General features: G+C 52.9%; 6 protein-coding genes across 6 annotated transcripts; 2 read left to right on the top strand and 4 right to left on the bottom strand.

Annotated features, from left to right (window-relative positions):
• Positions 1–991: 991 nt before the first annotated feature.
• Positions 992–4,834, bottom strand: CORC01_07235 (DNA excision repair protein; the record flags this gene model as incomplete). The annotated part of the gene is made up of 1 exon (XM_022618873.1): positions 992–4,834. The coding sequence occupies one exon, from the start codon at positions 4,832–4,834 to the stop codon at positions 992–994; it is 3,843 nt and encodes a 1,280-aa protein (XP_022474607.1).
• A 494-nt stretch (positions 4,835–5,328) lies between these two features.
• On the top strand, positions 5,329–5,754 carry CORC01_07234 (LSM domain-containing protein; the record flags this gene model as incomplete). Its single annotated transcript, XM_022618872.1, has 2 exons — positions 5,329–5,439; positions 5,521–5,754. 2 exons carry the CDS (start codon positions 5,329–5,331, stop codon positions 5,752–5,754), a joined length of 345 nt encoding a protein of 114 aa, XP_022474606.1.
• A 360-nt stretch (positions 5,755–6,114) lies between these two features.
• CORC01_07233 (sphingolipid long chain base-responsive protein LSP1) lies at positions 6,115–7,473 on the bottom strand (the record flags this gene model as incomplete). The annotated part of the gene is made up of 5 exons (XM_022618871.1): positions 6,115–6,749; positions 6,809–6,992; positions 7,051–7,184; positions 7,288–7,345; positions 7,417–7,473. 5 exons carry the CDS (start codon positions 7,471–7,473, stop codon positions 6,115–6,117), a joined length of 1,068 nt encoding a protein of 355 aa, XP_022474605.1.
• Positions 7,474–10,755: 3,282 nt separating this feature from the next.
• CORC01_07232 (SET domain-containing protein) lies at positions 10,756–14,759 on the top strand (the record flags this gene model as incomplete). Its single annotated transcript, XM_022618870.1, has 2 exons — positions 10,756–11,547; positions 11,628–14,759. 2 exons carry the CDS (start codon positions 10,756–10,758, stop codon positions 14,757–14,759), a joined length of 3,924 nt encoding a protein of 1,307 aa, XP_022474604.1.
• Positions 14,760–15,625: 866 nt separating this feature from the next.
• On the bottom strand, positions 15,626–15,943 carry CORC01_07231 (uncharacterized protein; the record flags this gene model as incomplete). Its single annotated transcript, XM_022618869.1, has 2 exons — positions 15,626–15,757; positions 15,839–15,943. The coding sequence occupies 2 exons, from the start codon at positions 15,941–15,943 to the stop codon at positions 15,626–15,628; spliced, it is 237 nt and encodes a 78-aa protein (XP_022474603.1).
• A 2,197-nt stretch (positions 15,944–18,140) lies between these two features.
• Positions 18,141–19,807, bottom strand: CORC01_07230 (NCS1 nucleoside transporter; the record flags this gene model as incomplete). Its single annotated transcript, XM_022618868.1, has 3 exons — positions 18,141–19,237; positions 19,289–19,505; positions 19,562–19,807. 3 exons carry the CDS (start codon positions 19,805–19,807, stop codon positions 18,141–18,143), a joined length of 1,560 nt encoding a protein of 519 aa, XP_022474602.1.
• Between the last annotated feature and the right edge of the window lie 3,811 nt (positions 19,808–23,618).

Genomic DNA, 23,618 nt, shown 5'->3' with positions numbered 1-23,618 from the left:
CACCACGTTGAATATGCCTGCGAGTGAATCCCCTCATTTTTAGAGCCATCTTGCAAGCGTCCACGTCCCACGAGATATCTGACCTAATCTGACTGGCGCAAACGTTGAGTCATTGCAGTGAACACCGGGCTCGTCGAGTATCGCCTGGCTCCACGCGCACGGCATTTCTGCGGTGTGAACCCAACCAGCAAGTGAGATCTGAGAACCGCGAAGTTAGTTGCCTCGAGGGATCTTCGCCTCCCGAAGAAGTCTCAACGATACCCCGCCACATGGAAACGCAAAAGATTTTGCCTATCCCTCCCGTCCGATTGGACTTCGAGTGCCAATCTTTCCACTGTGCTCATGATTTTCACCCCAGATCTCGTCTCGGCTCGTACCCGATTAAGGATGACCTGGCAACGTCGTATCTGAAAAATGACCTCTTGGAAAGCAGATTGATGATGCATCCCATTCAACCCTCAACAAGGTCGTCAAATATTCAGTACCCATGCTTATCTTATGCCTGTAGAGAAAAGAAAGATTCGATTCATTGGTAGACTTCTCGTCTCAGGTCTGGACATTCATAAGACCAGCGGGTCTTCCGTCAGGCAAATGCGGCCATCGACTTATTCGTGACTCACATGCCGTTCCAGAAACTCACCACTCAAGTCCGACTTTGAGAGGTTTTATGCCCCCCCCCCCCTTTTGGCGCGATTTCAATCACTGGCCATCGCCACAGCGGAGTTGGCATGTGAAGGGTGGGTTTGTGAGCTAGTCATGGACTTGGACTTGACAGCCAAGGCTCTGAATTTTCTTTGAGCCTTCTTCGCAGTCTTTCAGCATAGCTTCAGATATCGCCCATGCTTGCAATCCGCCATCTCAGTCTCGAAATCAAGGACATATCAAAGCACACGGGCATGAGGAGACGACCCAAGCGAGAGGCGCTCTCAGGCACATATTCATACAAATAGAGTGAATGGAGTCATGTTTGTGGTCTTAATCGGCAGACACACTAGTCAGATGCCTTGGCCTTCTTCCCACGCCGGGCTCTATCACTTCGAGCACCCTGCCCATCCTGCTCCACCTCGTCATCGTCAACAAATTCATCTTCATCCTCAGCAGCCGCCGTCCTAGGCCTGGCCTTCCTCTTCCCAGTAGCTTTCGTCGGCGCTACCGCCGTTGCCGCCGTGGCAGCAGCAGTTCCAGCATCGCCCCCTTGTTCCGCAACACTCGGTTGCTCCCCATTGACATTAGCCCTCAACCGACTCACGGCGTTGGCCATCCTCTTACTCGTCGTGCCCTTTTGCCTCGGCGCAAACGCGACCCTCGCGCCAACGCCGACAGACCCTTCAAAATACCTCGTGATATTCGTCTGCGTGCCCTCAATGTCGCGCTTGTTCATGTCCCGGATGACCGGCACCAGCACCTCATCGGTGCGCTCCTTGCTCCATCCGATGGTCGCCATCAAGAACTGCCGCAGACCCTCGAGATCCGGAACGCCCCACTGAAAGTGTTCCGGGCTGTCGTCGACCTCCGGACGGACGTAGGCGTCCGTGACAGCCGGGTTGGGGAATCCCGCCGGGAGGAATAGTTTCGTGCCCTGCGACTTGCGGAACTTGCGGCGGAACGGCGACCCCGCGTCGGCCTCCTTGGGCCGGTTGTTCATCTGCACGTCCGCCCACCACTCCTTGAACTTGGCGAGACCGTCCTTACCGGGGAACTCGGAGAGGATTTCTACGGCCGTCACGGGACCGACGCCGGGCAAGCCCTCCGTGTAATCGGATCCCAAGAGCTGGGCAATGGCGATGAGCTGCTCGCGAGAGAGCGAGAGTTCCTTTTCGAGATCCGAGCCGAGGTAGCACTCGACAAACTTGTTGCTATTGAACATGTTTTTGTAGATGCGCGTGCCGCCAAAGAGGAAGCAATCTGAGTCGTCGGTGACGATGCCATCCACCAGGCCCAGACGCACCAGCTCCGCACACTGCGCTTCCGCCTCCATTGGCGCGGTGATGTAGGGGATGCCGAACAGCCGGAGGAGAGCCTGGCACTCGGTAACCATGACCTGCGTGACCTCGTCGGCGTCGCGACGGTCCTTCTTCTGCTGCGTGCGCAGCGCCTTGAGTTCCCTTTCGTACGCCTCTTTGTTCTCTTGCTCCGACTTGTTGTTCAACTCGCTGGCGAAGCGGGCGTGCTCCTCGGCTTCCTGCGCCAGGTTGGCGAACAGCTCCTCGTCTTCCGGGTCGCTGAACTCATCGTCGCTTTCGTTGAAGACGGCGGCTTCGGCATGTTGTACTATATCGCCGGCTGTTTTGGGATCATCAAGCGTAGGCCCGCCCATGAGTTCCTCGAAAGTAAGCTCGTGTTCTTCTTCGGCGGGCTTCGGCTCTTCTACGTAGATAGTAACATCTTCCATTGCTGGTTCCGGAGGAGAATCGGGACGTCGTGGCTCGACATCTTCCATGTTTGGCTCGGGGGAGTCAGGGATTGCTGTGACCGTGATCTCCATGTCTTCATCGGCTTCTTCAGGCTGAACGTCTTGGAATTCGACCTCAGGAGACAACGATGACTTACGTGACGTTGCATCTGCCTTTTTTGACAGTGTAGTCATCGTTTCTTCTTTCTTCTTAGACTCGATCTCAGCGTATGGGGCAACTTCGGTGGGACTGGGTTCGTCTAGGAACGTGATATCCTCCTGTGACGCAGCCTGCTTCGGAGATGGAGGCGCGTCGAGGATCTCAATGTCATCGTCTTCGTCGTCAGAGGACTGAATCTCGATAAGCTGATTTTGCCGTTGACGCTCAAACCTCCGTTCCTCCTCCAGCGCAGCCTCTCTATCCTCTGTATTGATCTCGCTCTCCACTTGCCGTTGTTGCTTGATCGACTCTCGGATGTCTTTATTGTCCACCATCCACGGAGGTAGTGGCTTGGGGCGGTCTTCATCTAGCCCGTTTTCAAAGCCGCCTTCATTATCATCATCGCCAGCAGCCTCCTCTTCGGCGCCTTCAGTGAGAAATCCGCCACCAAACCCGGCATCGTCATCTATGCCTGCCGGTTCCTGCATACTTTGCGCAGGCTGTTTCGGGGCGTTTGCTCCTTCGGGCTTCTTTGACTGAGCTTTCATGGAGAACAGAGAAGGGCCCCATGCGAGTTTAGGGAATGGCAGCGGACCATCGAAAGGGTTCTTGACATTAGGCACCGCAGGCTTTGGCAGCACTCGTTTCTTCTGCCGAGACGCTTTCAAAGCTGCTTGCAGGTCCATCTCGCCGTCGCTACTGCTAGCACTGTTGGCGCGTTTCCTAGGCACGGCGGCGGTAGACCTATTGTTGACAATGTGGGCCACCATGCGACCGCTCCTTGCGGCAATCGGCTTGGGTGCTTTCACAGCCTGTTGTTTCCATTCAGGCGCTTCCAATTCCACATCTTCAAACAGTTCATCTTCTTCGGGCTTTTCAGCAGCTTCGCCGTGCTGGTTTTGCAGTGACATGGCGATGGCCCGATTGATGTCGTCTTCTTCTTCTGGGTGCATTGCCTCGTCGTCTTGTTTTTGGGCTGAGTTTCTAACATGAGCTTCGGGCAAATCACCATCAACGAAAAGACTTTCTTCCTCCTCTTCAAATAAGTCATTGACCTCGCTGCTTCCCCGATTGCCATATAAACGTTGTCTCTGGAGAGCTGCTTGCCGAGATGCCTGCGCCGCTGCACTGGAAGACATCTTGGGCAGCCGATTCAGGCCCTCGACTGGAACATCTTCAAAATCTTCTTCATCTTCAGATGCTTCAACCTTGTCTTTTTCCTGGAACTGGAAGTCCAAAGCATCGACGTCAATAGGCTTGTGAGCTTCGCCGAGATCTTTTTCTTTGCTCACGACTCCCAAGGCCCAGCCACCTTCTGCGCCGTCGTTCTTCACTAGGATATACTCCCTGTCCTTCTCGCCGGCGATTCTCCCGCCACCATTAAGAGTGAGATCAAGACCAGTCATGCCGGCTTCCTTCATGAGGCGCTGGGTCAAGTTGTTTCTCTCGCGCACTCTTTCGATCTGAAATCTCGAAAAAGCCATGCGATCCGGAAACATCTCGTCAAGCTGCTCCTTGCTCAGGCCCATCCTCAAGCGACTGCGCAGTCTCGCCGCATTGAGAATGTTGTATCTGTCTGCCGCAGGCAAGCTTTGAAAGAATTCGCCGTCAAAGTCGATCTTGCTGAAATCATAGAGATTGATGTCTTCGCCGTTGTGGAACTGTCGAGCGTATTCTTCCAACTCTTCAATACTCATGATTCTGGGATCATCCGCCTTTGCCATGGACGCAATGTCGCCATCCATGTCGGGCAAGTGATATGCATCCTGCTTAAAAAACTTCCTTGTCTTTTGACGTTCTTGCTGCGACATACCGACCTCGTCAACATATATAATCTTGTCCATATCGGGTATATCCTCCTGTGGCTCCTCTCGTTCTCGTTGAATGCCTCGATCCGCATCGCGCTTCCTCTTTTCCTCCTCTTCCTCCGCAATCCGCTGCATCTGTACCGCCAGCAGTTTCCCAGCTGTGCGAACGGCATCCTCCCTCCGGCCCTCGCGCCGCTGCTTGCGGCCTTGAATTGTCTGGCGCTTGAGTACGGGAGCGCCGCCGTCAAAGACGAAGACGGGCTTGATGCCGAACCACAAGAGCTTGCAGATGCGGCGAAAGAAGCCAACGACGTGGGAGTTGCGCAGCGCATTGCCTTCCTTGTCACGCACTGCCTTTAGGAATTGGTAGATCCAGATGGAAGCATCGACAGCGAGGCGCTTTCGATTGAGTGTCGCGAGGTTCGTCGGGCGCGCGCAGGGCTGCACAACGGTCCAGAGGCCGTTCACACCCATGATGTCGGCGGGAGTGGAGGGCCGGCAGCGTGATTAGGAGTTCACGGAGGGGTCGGATTGGGAGGGTATCTGCCGCTGCGAGAAGCACTCTCCTCATACAAAAAGTGTATATCGCATTGTAAAAGTAGCGCAATACGTCCTAGTCAAATCGAAACAGCGCAGATGTCGGTGTGGCGATCGTGGCAAGTAAACGAGGTTACAAGTTTGTAAAGAATGAAGGCGACCGACCGCAGCTGCCTGTAAGCCATTTGACATGGGAGCTCGAGGTCATGACGCGCTTGCCTCCACTACCTAGGGGCGTCGTTATCGATCCTTATCGGTCCTTATCGATTGGGTACAGACGTAAGTAGTGGGACACGAACCTCGTCCGCTAGCAATCATGGTCCAGGGACTGTCCGCAACAGCGCCGTCTATGCGCCATCTGTCTTGCTAAGAACCTTCATTCTTCACGACACCCGGAAAGCAATGTCCAAAATTGCCGACAACGAGTCGCCATGGACAAAGAGGAGGGAAGAGATTTCCTGACTTCGCTGCTCAACAAGAATCTGCGCGTCCTGGCCACTGATGGCCGCATGTTCCTCGGCCAATTCAAGTGTACCGATCCGGTGAATAAGCCCCCCTCCAAACCTAACCCCCCTCCTTGTCAAGATCGTTTCGCTAACCAAAGCCCAATCTTGAATTGACAGGATCGCAATGTCGTGCTGGCTCACACCTACGAATACCGCCAGCCATCAGCGCAGCGGCGGGCTGAAGCGGCCAAGAAGGCTACAGAAGGAAACGCTTCTGTCACCATGGACATGACGTCCCGGTATCTGGGCTTGGTCGTGGTCCCTGGACAGTACATTGTGAAGATTGAGGTGGAAGAGTTCACAAGTCAGATCGGAGGGCGGCACCCTTATGCCGATCTTGAAGCTCGTTGACTGCTTTGAGCGATTAGGCCGGGTGCTTGGTGAGATATGAATAGTGCTGGCGAAGAAGCATGCATACATCATAGAATATCAAACAGTACGGAGCAATTGCTCGTTTGGGTGCAACAGACTAGACTTTAAAAAATAAAACCAACGCACTATTTTTAACCATACAATTCCATCCCATTTCACCGTCGCAAGTCGACCTCGACTAGATTACCGAGGCACCAATCCGTAAACACCTGTACTAATCGCTTTCCTTGGTTTTTGCCAAAACCTGAACATTACTGCCATTACGAACTTTGTGCTCAACACCGTCCAATACCAACAGCAGGAGGGCTATGGCAAGTTCAGATACACCCGGTCCTATCTTTATGCGACAATACTTTCGTGTTGACGGCCTCTGGTCTCGCCATTCAGACCGTCATCAGTACCAGTGGCGGAATGGTGGACATCGTCCTCCTCTTCGTCTTCATCGCTGTACTCGGTTTCTTTGTTATGGGCCCGGGTCCACGAAGAGTCGTCGTTCAACGGGACATCTTGGCCCGAAAGGTCATGACCACCCTCAGCACGTGCCCTGATGTTATTTCTGCGGCGCGTTGACAGTGTGCGTGCCCGAGTTGACAACTTGGAAGACACAGCAGCTTGGGAAGTGACCCAGTTGGTCAAAGCATCCTCGCAATCCTGAATGATGGCTTTGCTAGCCTCATATCCGTCATAGGCTGCACGCGTCTCTCCAGGAGTGACGGGGGTGTCGTCAATGAGCTCGAGCAGGTGCTTTCCGTAGCCGGCGACAATGGCAACCTTTTCGCAGTGCTCTCTCAATGCGTCGAATTGGTAGGTATAGGCAGCCTTGATCTTCTCCCGTGTGATGTTGGACAGCTGAGCTTCTGCGACCAGCGATTCGGCCTCGGCTCGCACCAACTCCTGCTCAAGAACAACAATCTTGGGGGAGTTGGGCTCCTTGTACTTTAGCTGAGCGATCTGATCGGTGATTTTTTGCTTGCCTGAAGTTTGAGTCAGTCAGGTAATGGTGTTGCACAATATCAGCAACAGGGTAGCTTACGGTCTCGACTAGGTTGAACCGAAGCCTCAATATTGCGAATGCTCTTGATGGTCACACGGTATTGGTCATATCGGTCGACGTATTGATCTTCGAGTTCGCCGATTTCGTAGAGCAGAACTCCGAGCTTGTCGGTTACGTCGGATACATCCTCGTCGCAAGCCTCTCCCCAGATGGATAGTTGTTGCTAGGCAATTGAATTCAGCAGCTGTATTGGGAGATGGTGGTACTTTCGGACGGCTTACAGCAACCTCCATGCGCTCTCTTGCTACCTGCTCGAGACTGCGCATGACATTCTTCTCCATCTTCACCAGCTGGGACAATTTCTTTGCGAGGTCTGGGCCGAATGCACCAGCAGATTTGTGGCGGAGGGCATGGCCTGGACGGTCTTATTAGCCCAAAGTACCCCTCGATTGGCAGGATGATATAGCAGGGCCAATGACACGGCGCGGCCGACGCCAGGGAGAGTAGAGAGTACTTACCAAATCCGCCCTTGAACAGACGACCAGACTTGGTGGAGGAAGGCGGCGGGGGTGGGTTCTACAAAGACAATGAGCATCACGCCATTTAACAGTAAGAAGGAGAAGGTCGTTGTGAAGTTGGGCGCATACCTGGATCTGCGAAGCGGTGGGCGCCCTCGACTGGCGCATGGAATACGTGCGATGCATGATGTCGGCGGGTGACGTTGACTGACAGCGATGGCGAGAGTAAGAAGACGTTGGCGGTATGAACTCGTTGAAGACGATCGATTTGGATATCGACGACAGCAAAGCTTCAATGCAGTGATGCGCTGGGAAGTATCGCGGGGTGTGATAGAAGGTATTGGTGGGAAGAGATCAAAGGGAGGTCGTGTCAGAAAGATTGGGGGTGACGCGAGGCCGGGTGTTTATATGTAGGAGCCAGAAAGAGTCCAGTGGTGTGGTCTACCTAAGGAGGTTGTTGCGGAGGAGACGGGACTTTGTGGTGGGCTGGACGAGACAGAGACAGGACGGGACGGACAAGACAAGGTTCGCGCAGGCGTACGGAAGGGCAACACAGCAGAGAGAGGTGACGGTCGGCGGGGAGTGTGTGCGTGCCGGTGCCTCTTTCGCGCTGACGACGTCATCTGTGTCTTTAGCTCGACCTTTTGGCGTTGTTCGCAGCGTCACCCAGCTAACCTGGTGCCTGCAGGCCTGCGCGGATACAAGACTACCGCCCCACATCAGAGGTACTGACGGTGTGTATTCGTACGTATTTCAGCTGAATCCAGCGCCATATTGTCGTCAAAAGCTACAAACTCCCAAGCTCTAGCCAATGTCACCCGTCTTTGCGGTCTAGCCCAGCCTACCTTAGCTGAAAGGTGCAGAGGGACCTTACCTGAGCAACCCATGCATACCATGGTTGGGAAGGAGCCAGAAATCTCCCATTTGAATTTCCCTCGCACAGCCATGATGATCGACCTCCGGGATGGCGCCGTCTCTACGAACCCTTCGCTCAATGTGGATTCATGAAACGGACGGCCGGGCTCTAGGGGACCGACTTGGGAAGTTGGGATGAGAAAGACAGCAAGCTTCGACGCATGCTGCAAGAGAGCCCCATCAACCCATGCCTATCTGCTCCTGTAACCAGGCCATCTGCAGGTCCCGACGGGGGTTGACTATTGAATTGAGCAGCACGCAGGTGGGCTGGGATGGATCATGGGTTGGTCCATCTTAGCTTTTAACCTTTGACTGCCATCTGGGTATTTCGTACGGATAGAGGGACGATCAGATCCCAGTTTCCGTCACTGCCCCGAGTCTTCACACAATAATGCCCAAGTGTTCGCCTGAAGGTTATCCTTGGCTCACCGTACTGGAACTACCTTGGCTTGTGGGCGACAATTTGCCCAAGGCAGCTGCCCAAGGCATTCCACGAGACGCGACCAAATCCTCCTCGAAACTCTCCGAAACTCGCCGTCCCTCCAGTGGACTCGCCAAATCAAATTGTCGTCCAAGGTTTGGGATGCTAGCGCCAGATGCCGTCCGGTTCGGCACGGCCTTCTCCAGGTATTTGGAGGCTAGGCCGACTGTGCTTGGCCATGTAATGTGCGATGATTTCATCGATTCCTTTTGACTGCGCGAACCATTCTTTAGCGCCGCCCTCTCCTGTTGGTCCGTTCTTTCAACCCCAAGACACCAACCTCATCTGTTTTTGCGGCGGCGAGGCCGGATTAATCCTATCCGGTTGCCATGGGTTATATGCTAGTCATGACTCAGCACCAGGGATGTTCGATACCTTACCAGCTTACCTAAGGTATCAAGCACAGCTAGAGCGCCGGCATACTTGTCTTCGAAATTCTCATTGTCAATAAAATGCCTCTACTGTCCGTACTCATACCAAAGACACATCCAACAATCACTCACTTGCTTTATTGTTGCAATAAGAATATCTCGTGCTTTGGTTTCGCACCTAGCTTCCAGTACCTAACTCGACAACAAGGCATTGCAATGTGATCAACTTGTCACAATTAACATTCATAAACTTGAACTACCCACAGTCGTCCAAATGACATGAATGATACAGAAATGAACAGATCGAAAACTTGGCCGTCTCTCTGCTTGGTCAATAGCTCCGCTCTTTGAATTGCCAGTTGGTCTATCTTACAACCAGTCAAGTCGAGATGAGCTAGGATATTTTGTTTCCGCTGTATTTGAGAGTACAGACAGGCTGCGGGACAATGGTATCAGATTTTCTCTGTCAATCGCGTGATCGCCGGGGGTTGACGCTGTTGAGCGTTGGACTCCGCAATGCGCGGCAGCGTAATTTGCCTACCTAGTCACGGGATGGGCTCGTGCTGGCCGGGTATAGGCAGCCGTGCAACTCGGCAGCTTGTCGTATGTATGCTAGTTGTCTCGGTTGAATCGAATTGACAGAGTTGCAGATGCGCAAGCCTTTGATATCTATCGCATTTGTCTAGCGGGCTAATAGGTTGCCTTATCAACCTTATACAGACAAGGCTGTCGCTGACAGAAACTAGCTGTATAGTAGCAGCGTTTCGACTATCTTTACAAGACACCCAACCCAGGCGGATATTGGTACTCAGGAGCTCGGGGCTGTCAGAGTCCTGTTGTGCACGGTTGCGTTGTGTGTCGGCCCCCAAACTTGACAAGCTTGCTCCAGACACAAAGAGTAAGCAACATGCGCTGATAACAAGACAATATAATACGTAAGGTAGGAAGACGCTTTAAGGCATCCAATACAAAATAAGGTATCTTACTTATCCGGTATGGTAGATAGCCGGCGTGGGAACAAAAACATGGCCAGGTCCAATGCAACATATCAAGGCAAGAATTGGACAAGAAATGGAACTCAACGAATGTTTGAAATAAAAGTCTAAAAGAGTCGACATATGATATTTGACAATCGGCAAAAAGCAGGGCTATCTAAAGATTCCTAGCCACACTCTGCGAGGCACGGAAAAAGAAGGAGCCAAAGAATTATCTGAGTCGGGACTGTGAACAGCTCGAAAGCGCAATCCCTGCTCCCTGCTCCCCGCTCCAGTTTGGGCCTAGTGCCTTGCAATCTCTCCCTCCAGCTCTTTCCTTTCATGAACGCGCTTAGCCTCGCAGTTCACCAACGCGTCTCACAATATCTCATCTTCTCTCATCATCAACCTCATCTCACCAAGTCCACTTTCGTGACTTTCGTGGATTACCCCTCCCTTTTTTATCGCCGCCAACCATCATCCCCCTATTTTGACCAGAAAATATCTGCGGCTTATTTTGTGGCGGCCTAGCATGGTACTTCCGTAGTCAATGTTTACAGGCTTTGCTTACGCTGACAACGGGGAAAGAGGGCATGGTGAGAGACCGTGTCTTTGTCTGTGTTTGCGCACGCAAGTGAGGAGGACATAGCAGTCATCAGAGACGGGGGAAGAAGGCGCCGCCACTGTCGCTTTCTCTGCGCCCCTGCCTCAACCACTGTCCTTCGACATGTCCCCCTTCCGCGCTGGGTCCGACCGGGACCATGCTTCACGAAAAGGTCCCTACATCGACTACGCCAGATTCCTCCCACTCAACACCGAGCCCGCCTCGTCCCACTACATGAACCTCACTCAGGCAGAGCCTCCGTTCCGAAATCAAGAAGAGTCAAGGAGAAAGATCGATATAATCGATTTGACCCTCAACTCAAGTCCCGTATCCCGATCTTCTATTCATCACCAATTGGATGCCGATCGTGCGACACCCGGCAGAACCAAGGTTGAGAACGGTCAAGGCCCTCCGGGTTTTCCTCTGGGCCTTGCGCATAGCGTTTCGGACCCGAGCGGTGGTTCAACCGCCGCCTCCAGCAATGCAGCCTCAGTTTTGGATCCTTCGCCACCGCCTGTCTCGATTCAACCTTCGGTCTCTTCAATCGATCTCGACGACGGTCTGAACGCCGAGATGCCTCGACCACCCCGACTTGACGCGCCGTTGAAGACGCCTCAGCAGGTGACACCGCCGTCATCTACGCGCCCCTCGAGCCATCAGTCTCCCAAGCATGCCGCCATTTCCAAGAAGCAGACCCCGAAAAAGGACACCTCTGATGTCCGGCAAATCATCACTTCGCTGCGGAGTTACTCAGCCGATATCAGCAATGTGCATTCGCAACTGTGTCTTTACGCCCTCAGGTCTACGAAACCTGTCGAAACGCGCGTCAAGACTGGCGTTGATTACTTTGCAGATGTCAAACTGATCCCAGCTGATGCTGAGCAGACGGGTACGACCATGACGATCCGGGCCAAAGTGAGTCGAATCATTGTTTTTTCGGGCATACCGAATACTTTACTGTTTTCAACGTATGCACGTGACTGACCTTTTCCAAGCAACATTTTCGCGGGAGAAAGGTGGACACTCTGAGAGCTACGCACTACCTCCCAGTGTGCGTCAAGTCCAATAAGCCTGCCGTGCCCAAGTATCGTTTCCATCACACGGAAATCATCAAGAACGTCCTGTCTCCCAACTCAATGCTGAAGTTCGTGCCCGTCATTCGAGACCTCGACCCTGACGAGGAGCGAGACTACAATCTCTGGCTCGGTGAGCTGGAGAGAATGGACAAAAGCTGTGGTTTCGAGACTCTCGGTAGTCGTGACCAACGGGTCGCCCGGACTATTAAGAAGGAAAGAACCGCAACGCTGTCACTTTTTTTGGACTCTTGGCTCAGAAAGCTCGCCATCGACAACTGCAATCGAACTACCTTGATTCGCCACATGGCGAGCTCTAATTCCGATGATGCCATCACGCCACAGCAAAAGACGAGTTTGGTCAACCTGCACAGCGACGACAACTTGGCCGCGACGACGCCGAGAGCTTTGAAAGCTGCAAGGGTGTTCACCGAGGCTTTTGACCAAGTCTTTTACCATGACGCTCCCAAGGGAAAGGAGATCCTCCTCCGTGACGTTCTAAAGCTCGATAAGTCCGTCGATGAGATTGTCGAATCAAAGAAGACAGCCAAAGGTGGTCAAGACGACAACGAAAAAGTGGACTCTTTGGAGTCATGGATTGAAACTCATACGGTTATGGGTTGTCTCATATGCTACAGCAATTCGTGCGAGCATGGGGATTACAGCATCGAAAACCACAAGCGCAACTTCTCCATGGATTGCATTGGCATGTATGGGCGTATGTTTTCAGCCAACCGCATTATCTCCTCTAGCGATCCAGTAGAGCAGCCGGGTCCTCCCCCACCATGTCAAAGACAGTGCTACCGGATTTATGGTACCGGCAGTGCTGATGCTCAGGTGAAGCCATGGACCAAAGATGAGACCTTCTTACTGCGCAGCCTGTTCACGATCCTGGATCATAACAAGGTCCGAGTTAAGGCACAGTGCGCTACTGCTGAGATTCTCAATAGAGACTGTCGGGATGTACATAGCCACCTGCAATTTCTGGATATCAGGCTTCCACCCATTGAGACGATCGACCAGCCGAGAGTCAAGAACTTTCCCTGGTACGATCGCAAGAGGAAAATGCTCATGGGCGACTGGCAAGCAGAGACCAACTCCCACGACACCAAGGTTCGCCCGTCCAACGATCCATGTCATCATGATGGCCCTTGCTCGAAAGAGAACGACTGCCCTTGTGCTCTGAACGATATTTTGTGTGAGCGCTTCTGCCGTTGCACGGAGGAGTGCTGCGCTTGGAAATTCACAGGTTGCGGCTGCCATGGCAGCGGCAAAACGTGTCTACAGAAACAGAAAGAGGGCCGGCCTTGCATTTGCGTACAGTTGAATCGCGAATGCGATCCCGATCTCTGCGGAACTTGCGGTGCTGTTGAGCGCGCGGATCCTGAAAACCGACTCGACGACGCGCTCTTTCAGACGGGTTGCCAGAATACCGCCATCCAACGAGGTGTCAGCAAAGCCGTTGTCCTCGGCAAGAGTCAATTGGAAGGCTGCGGGTACGGTCTCTTTACTGCAGAAGATATCGCGCAGGACGAATTTGTAATTGAGTACACAGGCGAGCTCATCGTTGCGGACGAGGGAGTCAGAAGAGAGGCGCGACGCGGGGAAGCTTTCTCTGTAGAGAAGAGTACCTCATACGTGTTTAGTCTCTTGGATTACGAAGGCATCTGGGTCGACGCAGCTATCTATGGCAACCTCAGTCGCTACATCAACCACGCCGTAGAAAATGCCAATGTTCAGCCGGGCATTCTCTACGTCAATGGCGAATATCGTATCCGGTTTTCAGCAACTCGCAACATCAAGGCTGGCGAGGAGCTTTTTTTCAACTACGGCGAAAACTTTCCTAATCTTACTAAGAAGATGATCAAGGAGAAGGCTGACATTGAGGGAGACGCAGAGTCGGGGGCGGAAGAAGGAGTAATGCCGGTCAAACGCGGCCGGGGCGGCCGCCGAAAAGCAGTCAATGGCTCGCAAAAGTCAGCCACGCAGAAACTCGCCACGGCAAAAATTGCGAAAAGCGTTCGCACGGGAGCTCGAAAAGAGGCGCCACAGGTGACGATAGACGATTACGAGGCTTTAGCTGACATTGACGCGGCGCCGATTGCGAGCCGGAAGCGAAAGCGCGTCGCTAAGAGCGATGATGAGGATGAGGACTTCCATCCGTCGTTGGAATCGGAAGAAAATGCCGAAGGGCGAAGCAAGGGGAAGCGACCAGCTGTATCTCGTCGCCGAAGTGGAATGCAACGGGTGAGATCGATGGGTTCCATCATACCATCGGACTCAGAGGCAGATGATTCCACGAGAACGACACCTCGCAAGCGTGGACGGGGACGTCCTGGTAGTTCACACGATGTTGGTAATTCCCAACCCCTGACGAAGACTTTGGGAAAGCCCGAGAAGCCACCAAACGATACGCCGCCCCCGAAGAAGAAGCGCGGTCGTCCGCCGAAAAATCCTCGTCCGCCGAGCCCTACCGTGGAAAAGCTACCAGAGGTAGAGCACGTTGAGAATGAGATTCGCGCTAGTCCGCTCACCACCCGGAAACCCGAGGCGGAGGGTGGCACGATTTCGGTTGACTTAGGCCAGCCATCAAGGTCTGCTCGGGGCCGCAAGTTTACAACGTCTGTCCTCAGTCAGTCGGTCGAGGATCCGATGGACATGGACGAAGATGAAGCAGAGATCGACGCGACTCCTTCGCGGTCCAGAGGTCGACGGGGGGCTGAAGGGAATACTATCACAGCTCGTGGGGCTTCTCGGGCCGGCCGTACCTCTGTGTCCAGAGCGCGTCGGTTGCCTACCGAATCGGACGCTGTCGTGGACTCGGACGAGGAGCCTCTCACTCTCAGTCCATCCACACGGAGGCGGATGCAGAAGAAGGCCTGGGGACCTCTGGAGGTGAATGACAGCGAGTCCAGCTTTAAGCTGCCTGGCGCTGGCTCAGACTCCGATGATGATGACGACGACGACGACGACGACGATATTGTTGGTCTCAAACGAGGTTCTAGGCAGAGAAAACTTCCAGCTCGATTCCGTTCATCTGACGAGGAGTCTTGACAATGAAAAGCAACCATGACGCATCGAGCAGGACTGCGGCAGCGCGGGCGAATATTAAGTGAGCGCTGCTCTGCGGCTGCGAAGCATGCTATGATGGATGAGGAAGGATGTTGGGGAGGTAATTCAGGTCGCATTTTGCATTCAGAGAAAGCATATAGGTGACTGGCTCGTCAGTCATACGGAGCTTGGTTATGGGTGATGGCGGCATCTTCTTGGAGCTACATTTTTTCCGGCGTATTCAGGAGTACAAAGCATACATATCTCTTGCCGCGGACGGGATGCTTGGAAACGCCTTACTGGGACAAATGCATTGTCCAACCCAATATACGTACTTGCATATATCAAGGCTCTGCACATATCATTCTTTCAATGTGGTTTGATTGTGAAAATCAAGGTCGTTGAAGCTGGCGCGAGCTGACATTTTCAAATGCAGACCTAGTCAACATTTTGGCGAATCACCGTCTTGTTCCCGTTAGACTTCAAGTCTGTTCCAACACCTGTTTTCGGTCGTCAGAGAACGAATAAGTAGCGAAAGCAGAATACTAGCCAAAGACTCAACTGCCACTCCTCGACCGCTGATTCAAGGCTAGCTTGGTGGGAGCGATCGCGCTGAGAAAAAAAAGCTATAGGGCGACTGATACTAATTATGCTGCGCTGTCCCGTAATCACGTAACAGGGAAACAGAATAATACACGTAGAGCACTATTGTTGCGGCTTGGTTTTGGTTCCACCTCATGTGTCCCACTGTAGCCAACTGCAAGCGATCGCCGGGTTCGAGAAATATCGAGGGCTTCACTAGTCCACCCCCTTTTTAAACCCTACAGCAGCCGGGAGGCTCTGCACAAGGTCCTGTCCTCTTGCTGAGCCTACTTCTCGTTATCAACACAGGTAGGGCACCAAAGCAAGTCGTTGGGATGGTAGCGGGCCTTCAGCGAGCGAAGGCGGTTGTACTTGACGCCGAAGAAGGATGCTTCCCATCCCGGCTCGAACGTGTTGGCCTATGGTTCGTGATAGATGAGCGAAATGGACTGGACTCTTGAGTGGTCAATAGCTAGGGGGTTTCAAGGACTGGAGCTCACTTCGTTGAGGCACCCTAGGAGGTTCGGGTCCAATTCACGGAGGACCTCTAGGGAGGTGTAGAAGAGATGTGTTATTGAAATTCCTGTAGCATTATGCTGCGTCATTTTTTTTCTGTTCCTCACTGGTAGTTATAATATTTCATATTAACGAATTACTTCTAAAGGAGGGAGAAGTCCAGCCTAGGTCTTCCACACTTTCGTAATCACCTTGTATGAATCATTATGCCAGCCATCAAAAGCTTGTCTCGTTTTTGGTTCTTCCTAAGGCTCACTCAAGGACGTAATTTTCACTTTTTCTGGAAATATAAATGAAGGCTTTGATTTGAATCCGTAAAAAAACTGCATTCATTTCCCATACAATAGTCGCTCTACGCTTCTCAGAACTTGACTTTTACTTTAGGCCTCGCCCACTCATCCAACGTCGATTCAACGAGGCTCAGAGAAACACCAGCGGCACCAGACATGATTGGGACCTCCCCACCCTTTGGATAAAGCGTTCGATGGCCAATTAAGTTATCAGACGGCGTCTCCTGCTCGTCTTTGCAGCACTTCGGCAGTTCCGTAGAGAGACTGTAAAAAGGCAGCTTCATGGGACCGTCTCCCTCCAACAGCTTCATGGCCCGCTCGTATGCCAAGAAGCTTTGATGCCGCGGTCTCTTATTCTTATTGCTGCCCTGGTGCAGAAAGCCAGATATGAGCCAGATTGCAAACACCACGCTCCCCAGTGCACCGATGACCCTGGTGTGGAAAACGGTTAGGTCGTGTATGAGCACCTTTCGGAGCTCCTCATGGGCTCATGGAAGATACCCAGCCACCGTCCACACAGGTTCGCCCTCATCCAGGTCATTCTCTCCAGCCAAGGCCCAAAGCCATTTTCCGTTCCTACTTGGGCTGCTCAACTCTCTGATTCTCTCAACCCCGGGGCCTGCAGCGCGCAAGACCTCCCGACTGCGGTGCAGTTGGCTGAGTGGTTGTGCGTGCAGCTTCCTGGGGTTACCCGCTCATCTGGCAGCTTTGTGGTTGAGGACCATCGGCTTCGCCGGTAGTTCGACTCCCGCAACTGCCAGTGAGAGGGTTATATTTTTTTCTTCTTCTTCTTCTTCTTCTTCTTCTTCTCTTCTCCATCTTTCTAGAAAATCGGAATCATCGTCATAATGATCTTGTCTCACCTTGCCTCTTAATCGTGGCAAGTCCTTTCAGCTTGGGATGGACAAGATGAAAATCGGACATATATCTTAGGTAATCTTCTCGCTTTCTGGAGACAAACTTTCAAGACACTCTCCAATAATCATATCATTGCTTCGCAGGAGACCAAGACCCAGCAATGGGGAAATACCGGACTTGGCGTACTATCGAGAAATGTCGTTTTCATAACTCACAAGGTCTCAAATCTCTATGATGAACGTCTAGAGGAAGTCGAACGTGCCCACTCCGATGAACTTAGGTAGGCTTCACATCATGCTCTCTCTTTCACCGAGTACAGTTTGTGATACCTGGTATTCTTAGGCACCTTGGCTCGTTGATGAGAAGTACTCTCAGTCATCAACATGGCTCCTTTTTGTCCCAGGAAGCCACATTTGTGACCAAAAACAGTCTCTAGGCATGGAAAGAATGCAGCAGCCATCAGCGTCAACACGAAGCTCCCCTTCAGGCAGATATGAAAGAAAGAAAGTTTCCAGGACATCTCAAAGTTACTTAATGTTCACCCTCTCCTGTGGACACTGGCAGCTCCGAGATTTGTACTCCGATATTGATGTCAGAAATTACGCCGAGCAAACGCACCAACAATCACCGGCGCATTCAGAAGAATCCGGCCTGGTGGTGGTGATTGTAGTCCAACCGCAGCAAGTTCGCTCCATTCGAGAGCTGTGTAAGATGGCGCAGCGCAAAGTCTGATTTCTGATCGAGTCCACACGTGGGTGCGTGCTCATCATTGAAATCCATTCTCACATGGGCTCCCAGATATTGATCCACAATTATGTGGCTAAACTTAAGGTTCCGGAAACTAAATGGAAGATTAGTTGGCACACTACCGTCGTCAACGACACTCTTGTTGATGTGTTCGTAGAGGGGTTTTTTTCTTCTTCGAAATCTCGGTGTGAAACTTTTATTATCATTGACTCATATGGAGCAATCATTCCTCGGAGATACTGGATAATACCGGAATTCTTCCTCGAAACACTTTGTTGCAACTCAATAGTCCTGCAGACGCCTCCCAACACCATATGCGCCCACACTTCACATATATGCAACCCATAGCTCCGTATTATACACTCAATCAGCCCGCTGCGTGCTAAGCTGACTATCGTTTGAAAAACTTCTTCTCAACCACACGCAGTACCATGTAGGAAACTGACGTAAAGGAGAACGCTAATTCAAAACCAATGTCGCCGCCAAAGCTTCCGCCGGCTAGCTTGCCAATGGGACCGGTGAACCAACTTTGTGACATACCGAGCACGGCGCCCATGACGCCCATCAAGAAAGCCGCCACGGCCGCAAAACCAGGGGGTAGGCGTGACGGCGTGTCCCAGTCGCTGATATCGTACCCGCTGATGCCGCGGCGGAATACGACGTGGTCGGTGAGACTGACTCCCTCGTAGATGGCGAGCCAGTAGGCGATGATGAGCATGAAATTCTCAAGCCAAGATTCGAAGTGGTCGTAGCCCGGAATGCTGATGGCGATGTAAACACCGGTACCAACGAAGACCCAAATGAAACGCGGGATCCGTTCGGTCTTCCTAGAGAGTACTTGCAGAGAAAGGGAGACGGAGTAAATGTTGGGGCAGTTGTTGGCGATGATTGAGAGGGCGAGGATGACGAGACAGAACTGGCCGAAGCCACCAAGCTTGGTGACCAGGACGGCGGCCAGAAGACCACCGATTCCAGAGTTGGCGTAGGCGTCGGAAAAAGTCGGGTCGTGAACGCTGGCAGTCATGACGGCGGCACCCAGCAACTCGGTGAAGCACAGGGTGAAGAAAAGGCCGCAGAAAGTGACGAGGAAGACCTTCATCCGGGAGGTGGAAGCCGGGTAGTAGCACGTGTAATCGGCAGCGTAGGATGTCCAACCCGTCGCAAAGCCGTAAACACTTGCAGAAAAAGACAGGACGGAGCCCGCCTCGGCTGGACCAGTGCTCATGGGTAGCATGCTGTCGAACTTTCCTGAGTGCGCAAAGACGCCGAGGACAATCAGGAAGATAATGGCGCAAGGGATCCAGGAGAATCGCTCGTAGGTGTGAACAATACGGTAGCCGAAAGTGCAGATGATGAGAGTCGATATGGCGATGACGATGATACCGGCCCACCCAGGCATGTTGTTGTTGACTGCGTGAAACAGCTGAGCGCCGACGATGGTATTGACAGCGGACCAACCTAGGCAGGCGAGGATATTGAAGATGGCGACTAGTGTGACCGGTCAGTAAACCCATGATGGGTTGGCAGTTGGTCACGTACTCAGCTTGACAGCGTAGAAGCCAAACCAGTAACGGGACAGAACCATTTGTCGCAACCCGAATGTGGGGCCAAAAGTCGAGAAGAAGCAGACCGGCATGACTCCCAGAAAGTTGATGAAGATGATGGTCAGGGCGGTATCAACAAAGCCGAGACTGAATACCGGAATAGCCAAAACACCAATGGCAAAAGACGAGACGACCATGTTGGCGGAGCACCACTATAGAAGGGTCAGGATGGTTTCCTGGAATGAACGAAGCCATTGGGTGGACTTACCAACGTTCCGACGTTGGCGACGGCATCGTTGATTCGTTCATCTTCGGGGACCCTTTCAATGCCTCTCTGCTCGACACCAAGCTTTCCCGCCAGCCTTTGCAGTCTTGCATAGGTGCTGGTCCCGGTTTCGAAGTCCACCTGGTGAACAGCATGGTCATGCCCCAGGAACCCTCGCTCGACATCAGTTGCCGACTTCTTCTCCCCGCCAGTCGACGAAATGTCGCTCTTGGTCTCGTAAATAGCCATCTTTCGACTTGTGTTGATTCCCGTGACGTTGATGATGAGGTTGGATCTAGTTCATCGACAGCTCATTGCTTTCCCCAAATGTCGACTAAGAGTATGGACAGTGGACGTTCGTGGGCGGGAATCCGACAGGGACAAGCAGATGCTTCGAGCACTGGTGAACTGTGAGGGGATAAAGGATCCACGAACAGGCCAGGACACATGGTGGCGAGCCGAGTAGTAATATTCATTGCGGAAAGTGGAGGAACCCTTATCAGGGCGCGACAGACGGCCGACCGCGGAATACCCAGATTTCTGGATTCTAGATTCAGCCTCAGTCGTGGGCTTTTGCAGAGCACACACCAACTCCTGACGCGAAACTGGTGCAGGTGGGGGGCATGGAGCGATCAAGATAAGAACCATGGCATTGAAGGAGCCTTTGATGGCCCACCGACGCGTCCTTGACGGCGGAACTGGTGTGGTTCGGAAGTAGGCCGGCACTTTACAACCATTTGGGATAGGTTCGGCAAGGTGAACTGGAGCTCTTGAAGTAAGCTAGAAGAAGAATTGGGAGGCAAAGTTCGGGTGTTCCGGGCTGATCTGCCCAATGGCAAATTTTGAATGGACAATGATTCTGGATACTTGTTGGTCACAATGGAGACAGTCAGGCGATGGCTGCAGAGGCCATAGGTCAGGGCTCGACATGCGTCTTCAAGACAACTCTGGTTTTTTTTTTTTTTTTTTTTTTTTTTTGCTTTTTTTTTGCTGGTTCTTTGGCAGAGGGTACGGAGTATTGTCCCATCGGAAAGGTGGACGGATTGCAGTAAGGTACCGTCCGTGCTGACAGCAGGCAGGGATTGGCCAGGCAGCTATGCAACCCAGGTATCTGTTAGTCGGTGAACTTGCAACGCGGGAGGCAAAGTGGGAGAGTGCGGGTGAGTAAAATCGAATAGTCGAGGGTTGCTGGAGACGCCTTATCTTGGCCGACGAGTCTGGACGATAAGATAGCCTGGGATTGAAGGGATTGGAAGGGCTGCCATTGGTTGTTGGGTCCTAGTATGTCCGCTATGGGGCCGAGTCTACCTTAGCTGCCGCAGGGCCGAAAGCATGAGAAGACGAGAGATTGGTGATAATCTTCATTGGCTTCCGGGCTCTTGGGCTAGCGTAGGAGTTGAAGTTTGGGCCGTGGGGTCTCCGGATGGGGGAGAGACACAAGTGACAAGAGCGCCCGGGTCCGAAGTCTGGAGATAGGAGGTGCCCGCCAGATCTTATCGCGATTGCCTCGATCGACACTTGACGCAGCAGGAACTTACCTTGGGAAGAGACCGAGACGTCAGTTCCCGGCGCGGCGGCGGGCAGCGGGCAGCGGGTAGCGGGCACTGGGCAACGAGTCGTGACTCGTGAATGGTGGTGCATCGCAAAAAAGGGAAGGGCCGCCCACAACTTCCCGGCCCAGCGTTCGTGCCCACAAAGCTTAGCTATTTGACAAGGGAAAGCGTGGCTTGGCCAAACTCGAGCACTAAGGTACCTTGGCCACTCGTGGCGGTGGAAGATGGCGGTCCTTTCCCAGATGGCTGCTTGCTTGCCAAGAGCAGAGCAGCCCCCAGTCCTGACTCCTTCATCTTTCATTCAACATTACAACTTGATGAGCAACTCGGGCCGCCTACCTCTGTGAGTGCACTCGGCACATCAGGACCGAGTGCGCGGCGAAGCACGTGCAGGCAGAGTCGTGGACCGGGCCGTGTCTATCCAATCCGTACAGGCAAGAGGGAAAGACTGTCAACTCAACTCTTTACATTCCAACGGGCCCCCAAGTTTTGAACGGGCTGCTTCAACACCATGCCTGAGAAGGTCCGGGAATCTTGCAAGATCTTGATCAATTCCCGCACAAATTGTCTTGTATTGGGAAGGCATTTGAAGAATTAGGTACCCATACAATTGTTGTACCAACCACCCAAGAGGACACACACACACACACACAGACACGCACACACACAACCTCCACTGGGCGACCTTCTGCAAACGGCACGACGTTGGTCACACCAAGCAACCCAACCACAAACCGACATGTCTGGCTTTGGTTGGTAGATGGAATACAGCGTGGTCAATGACGGTTGGCACTGGTGCCACGGGAAACCGGCAGCTGTCAAGGCTCCTTGCTGGTAGCAGAAGCAACACTTTTGAGCACAGAAGTTTGGAAGAGGCCAAGTCGAGGCTACCCAGGACTACTGTGACGGGCTGTTCTACGAGCTCATCGTCCTGAAACCCTGGGGATGCAGGGGAGTGAGACTTCACTCTATCATCCGATAACACCGTTCGGCCGCTCCCTTCAGACTCTCGTGGGATTCAGACCTGTCTAATAACAGTGTCGTCCACGCCTTCGCAGCTAACTCTTTTTGCACCAACCCGGATGACTGCCAAGGAGAGCATGTTGGGGGCCATCTTTCGTCATCCTGACCCTCACGGTGCTGGTAGCCTACCGTTCGCGGTCAGGTCGTTCGTTGCAAGGACTCGAACGGACGCCAGAATCTCGAAATCGGCGTTGGACAGTGAAGATCCAGCAGCCTCCCGTCAGCCATTGCGCGATTTAACCGGCGGTTGGACCAGGGCTGCACTCTGAACACGAGGGAGAGCCACGCTACTCATCTAAGCCCGTGATCCCACTGAGCAAGCCACGGCGAACCTTGTTTTTCATAGTCTGATATTCAGCATAATCAACATATCAGGAAAGCCCATGGACGGCTTTCCCAAACACATGCTTCTTAGCTGCAATAAGGCTGGGCACCTTCGACGGCAACAGCCGTTGGTTTGTTCCTTACACAGCACTCGACGGATACTTGAGTTTGGTCACCAACTTTTACTTACGTCTTGTTGCCTCTCAGCCACAGTTTGTATTCCAGTCCCGCACATCGCATCCCCAAGTCGCGGATTGTCAGAATCTTCGTATGCCCCAGCTCCCCATCGCAACAGCGCCAAACCACCCCTGTCCTAGTCCCACGCCCTCAGCTCGTGCTAATGGCACAGACAGCGTTTCCCAAGTTCCCAGCATTCTCGGTCCCTGCCGACCACTAGCCACTTTGGAGAATCTGTTCGCGACAAATTGCCAGTAGCATTTGCTTCCCTTCACAGGGTCTCAGCCAAAGCGATTGAATGTCGACGGTCCAGTGAGCCGGCGCCCGCAACCCCTCCTCTTCCTGTTTGCGCCCTACGTCCCCGGTAATAGCTCTGGCCTGGTAGATCTTGATCCATCGCACTCGATTTCGTTTGGATCCTCGGCAATTCGCCCCGGTTTATGTCTCTGTAGGACGGAACACATGGTTTTTGCTGCTATAACACTGATGGCACCAGGCACAACCGTGAGTTCGACTAGCAAATTTCAAGCTGCCGTGTCTCAGTGATGCAGGTAAATCTTGCCAAATCGTGATTCGAGAGGAACCGTGAGGCACATGTTGTCTGTATCTATCCCTTTCCTCTGTAATTGCTTTCCACCACAGGTGGCCCCTTGTACCCCCGGCCTCCCTGGGCTTCCAGATGATTGCTACGGGCGGGAGATGTGCGTTGACTAACGGGCCAGAGCAAGAAGCTGCAAGGTGTGGCGGGGATTAACGCCGTCACCCACGGGCTTCCGTTGGGCTTCCCTATCACAGCAAAGGCCGTGTACATCTTGTTGTGTTTGTCCATATTAAAAAGCATTCCTCCCGCCCTTTCGCCCTGTCGTCACCCAGGACTCGACCCCACCGCATTCCGTGAGTTACCTGGTTTGTATCTGAACTTCATAAAGAAGTCTCTTGGCCTCTCCCGGTCACCCTTATTGTCGTTCGCTCCTCTCTCGTTT

Source organism: Colletotrichum orchidophilum, assembly GCF_001831195.1.
Source record: "Colletotrichum orchidophilum strain IMI 309357 chromosome Unknown Scaffold_57.1, whole genome shotgun sequence".
Taxonomy (NCBI): Eukaryota; Fungi; Ascomycota; class Sordariomycetes; order Glomerellales; family Glomerellaceae; genus Colletotrichum; species Colletotrichum orchidophilum.
The sequence above is the reverse complement of the archived record's forward strand: the minus strand, read 5'-3'. Positions and strand labels throughout refer to the sequence as shown.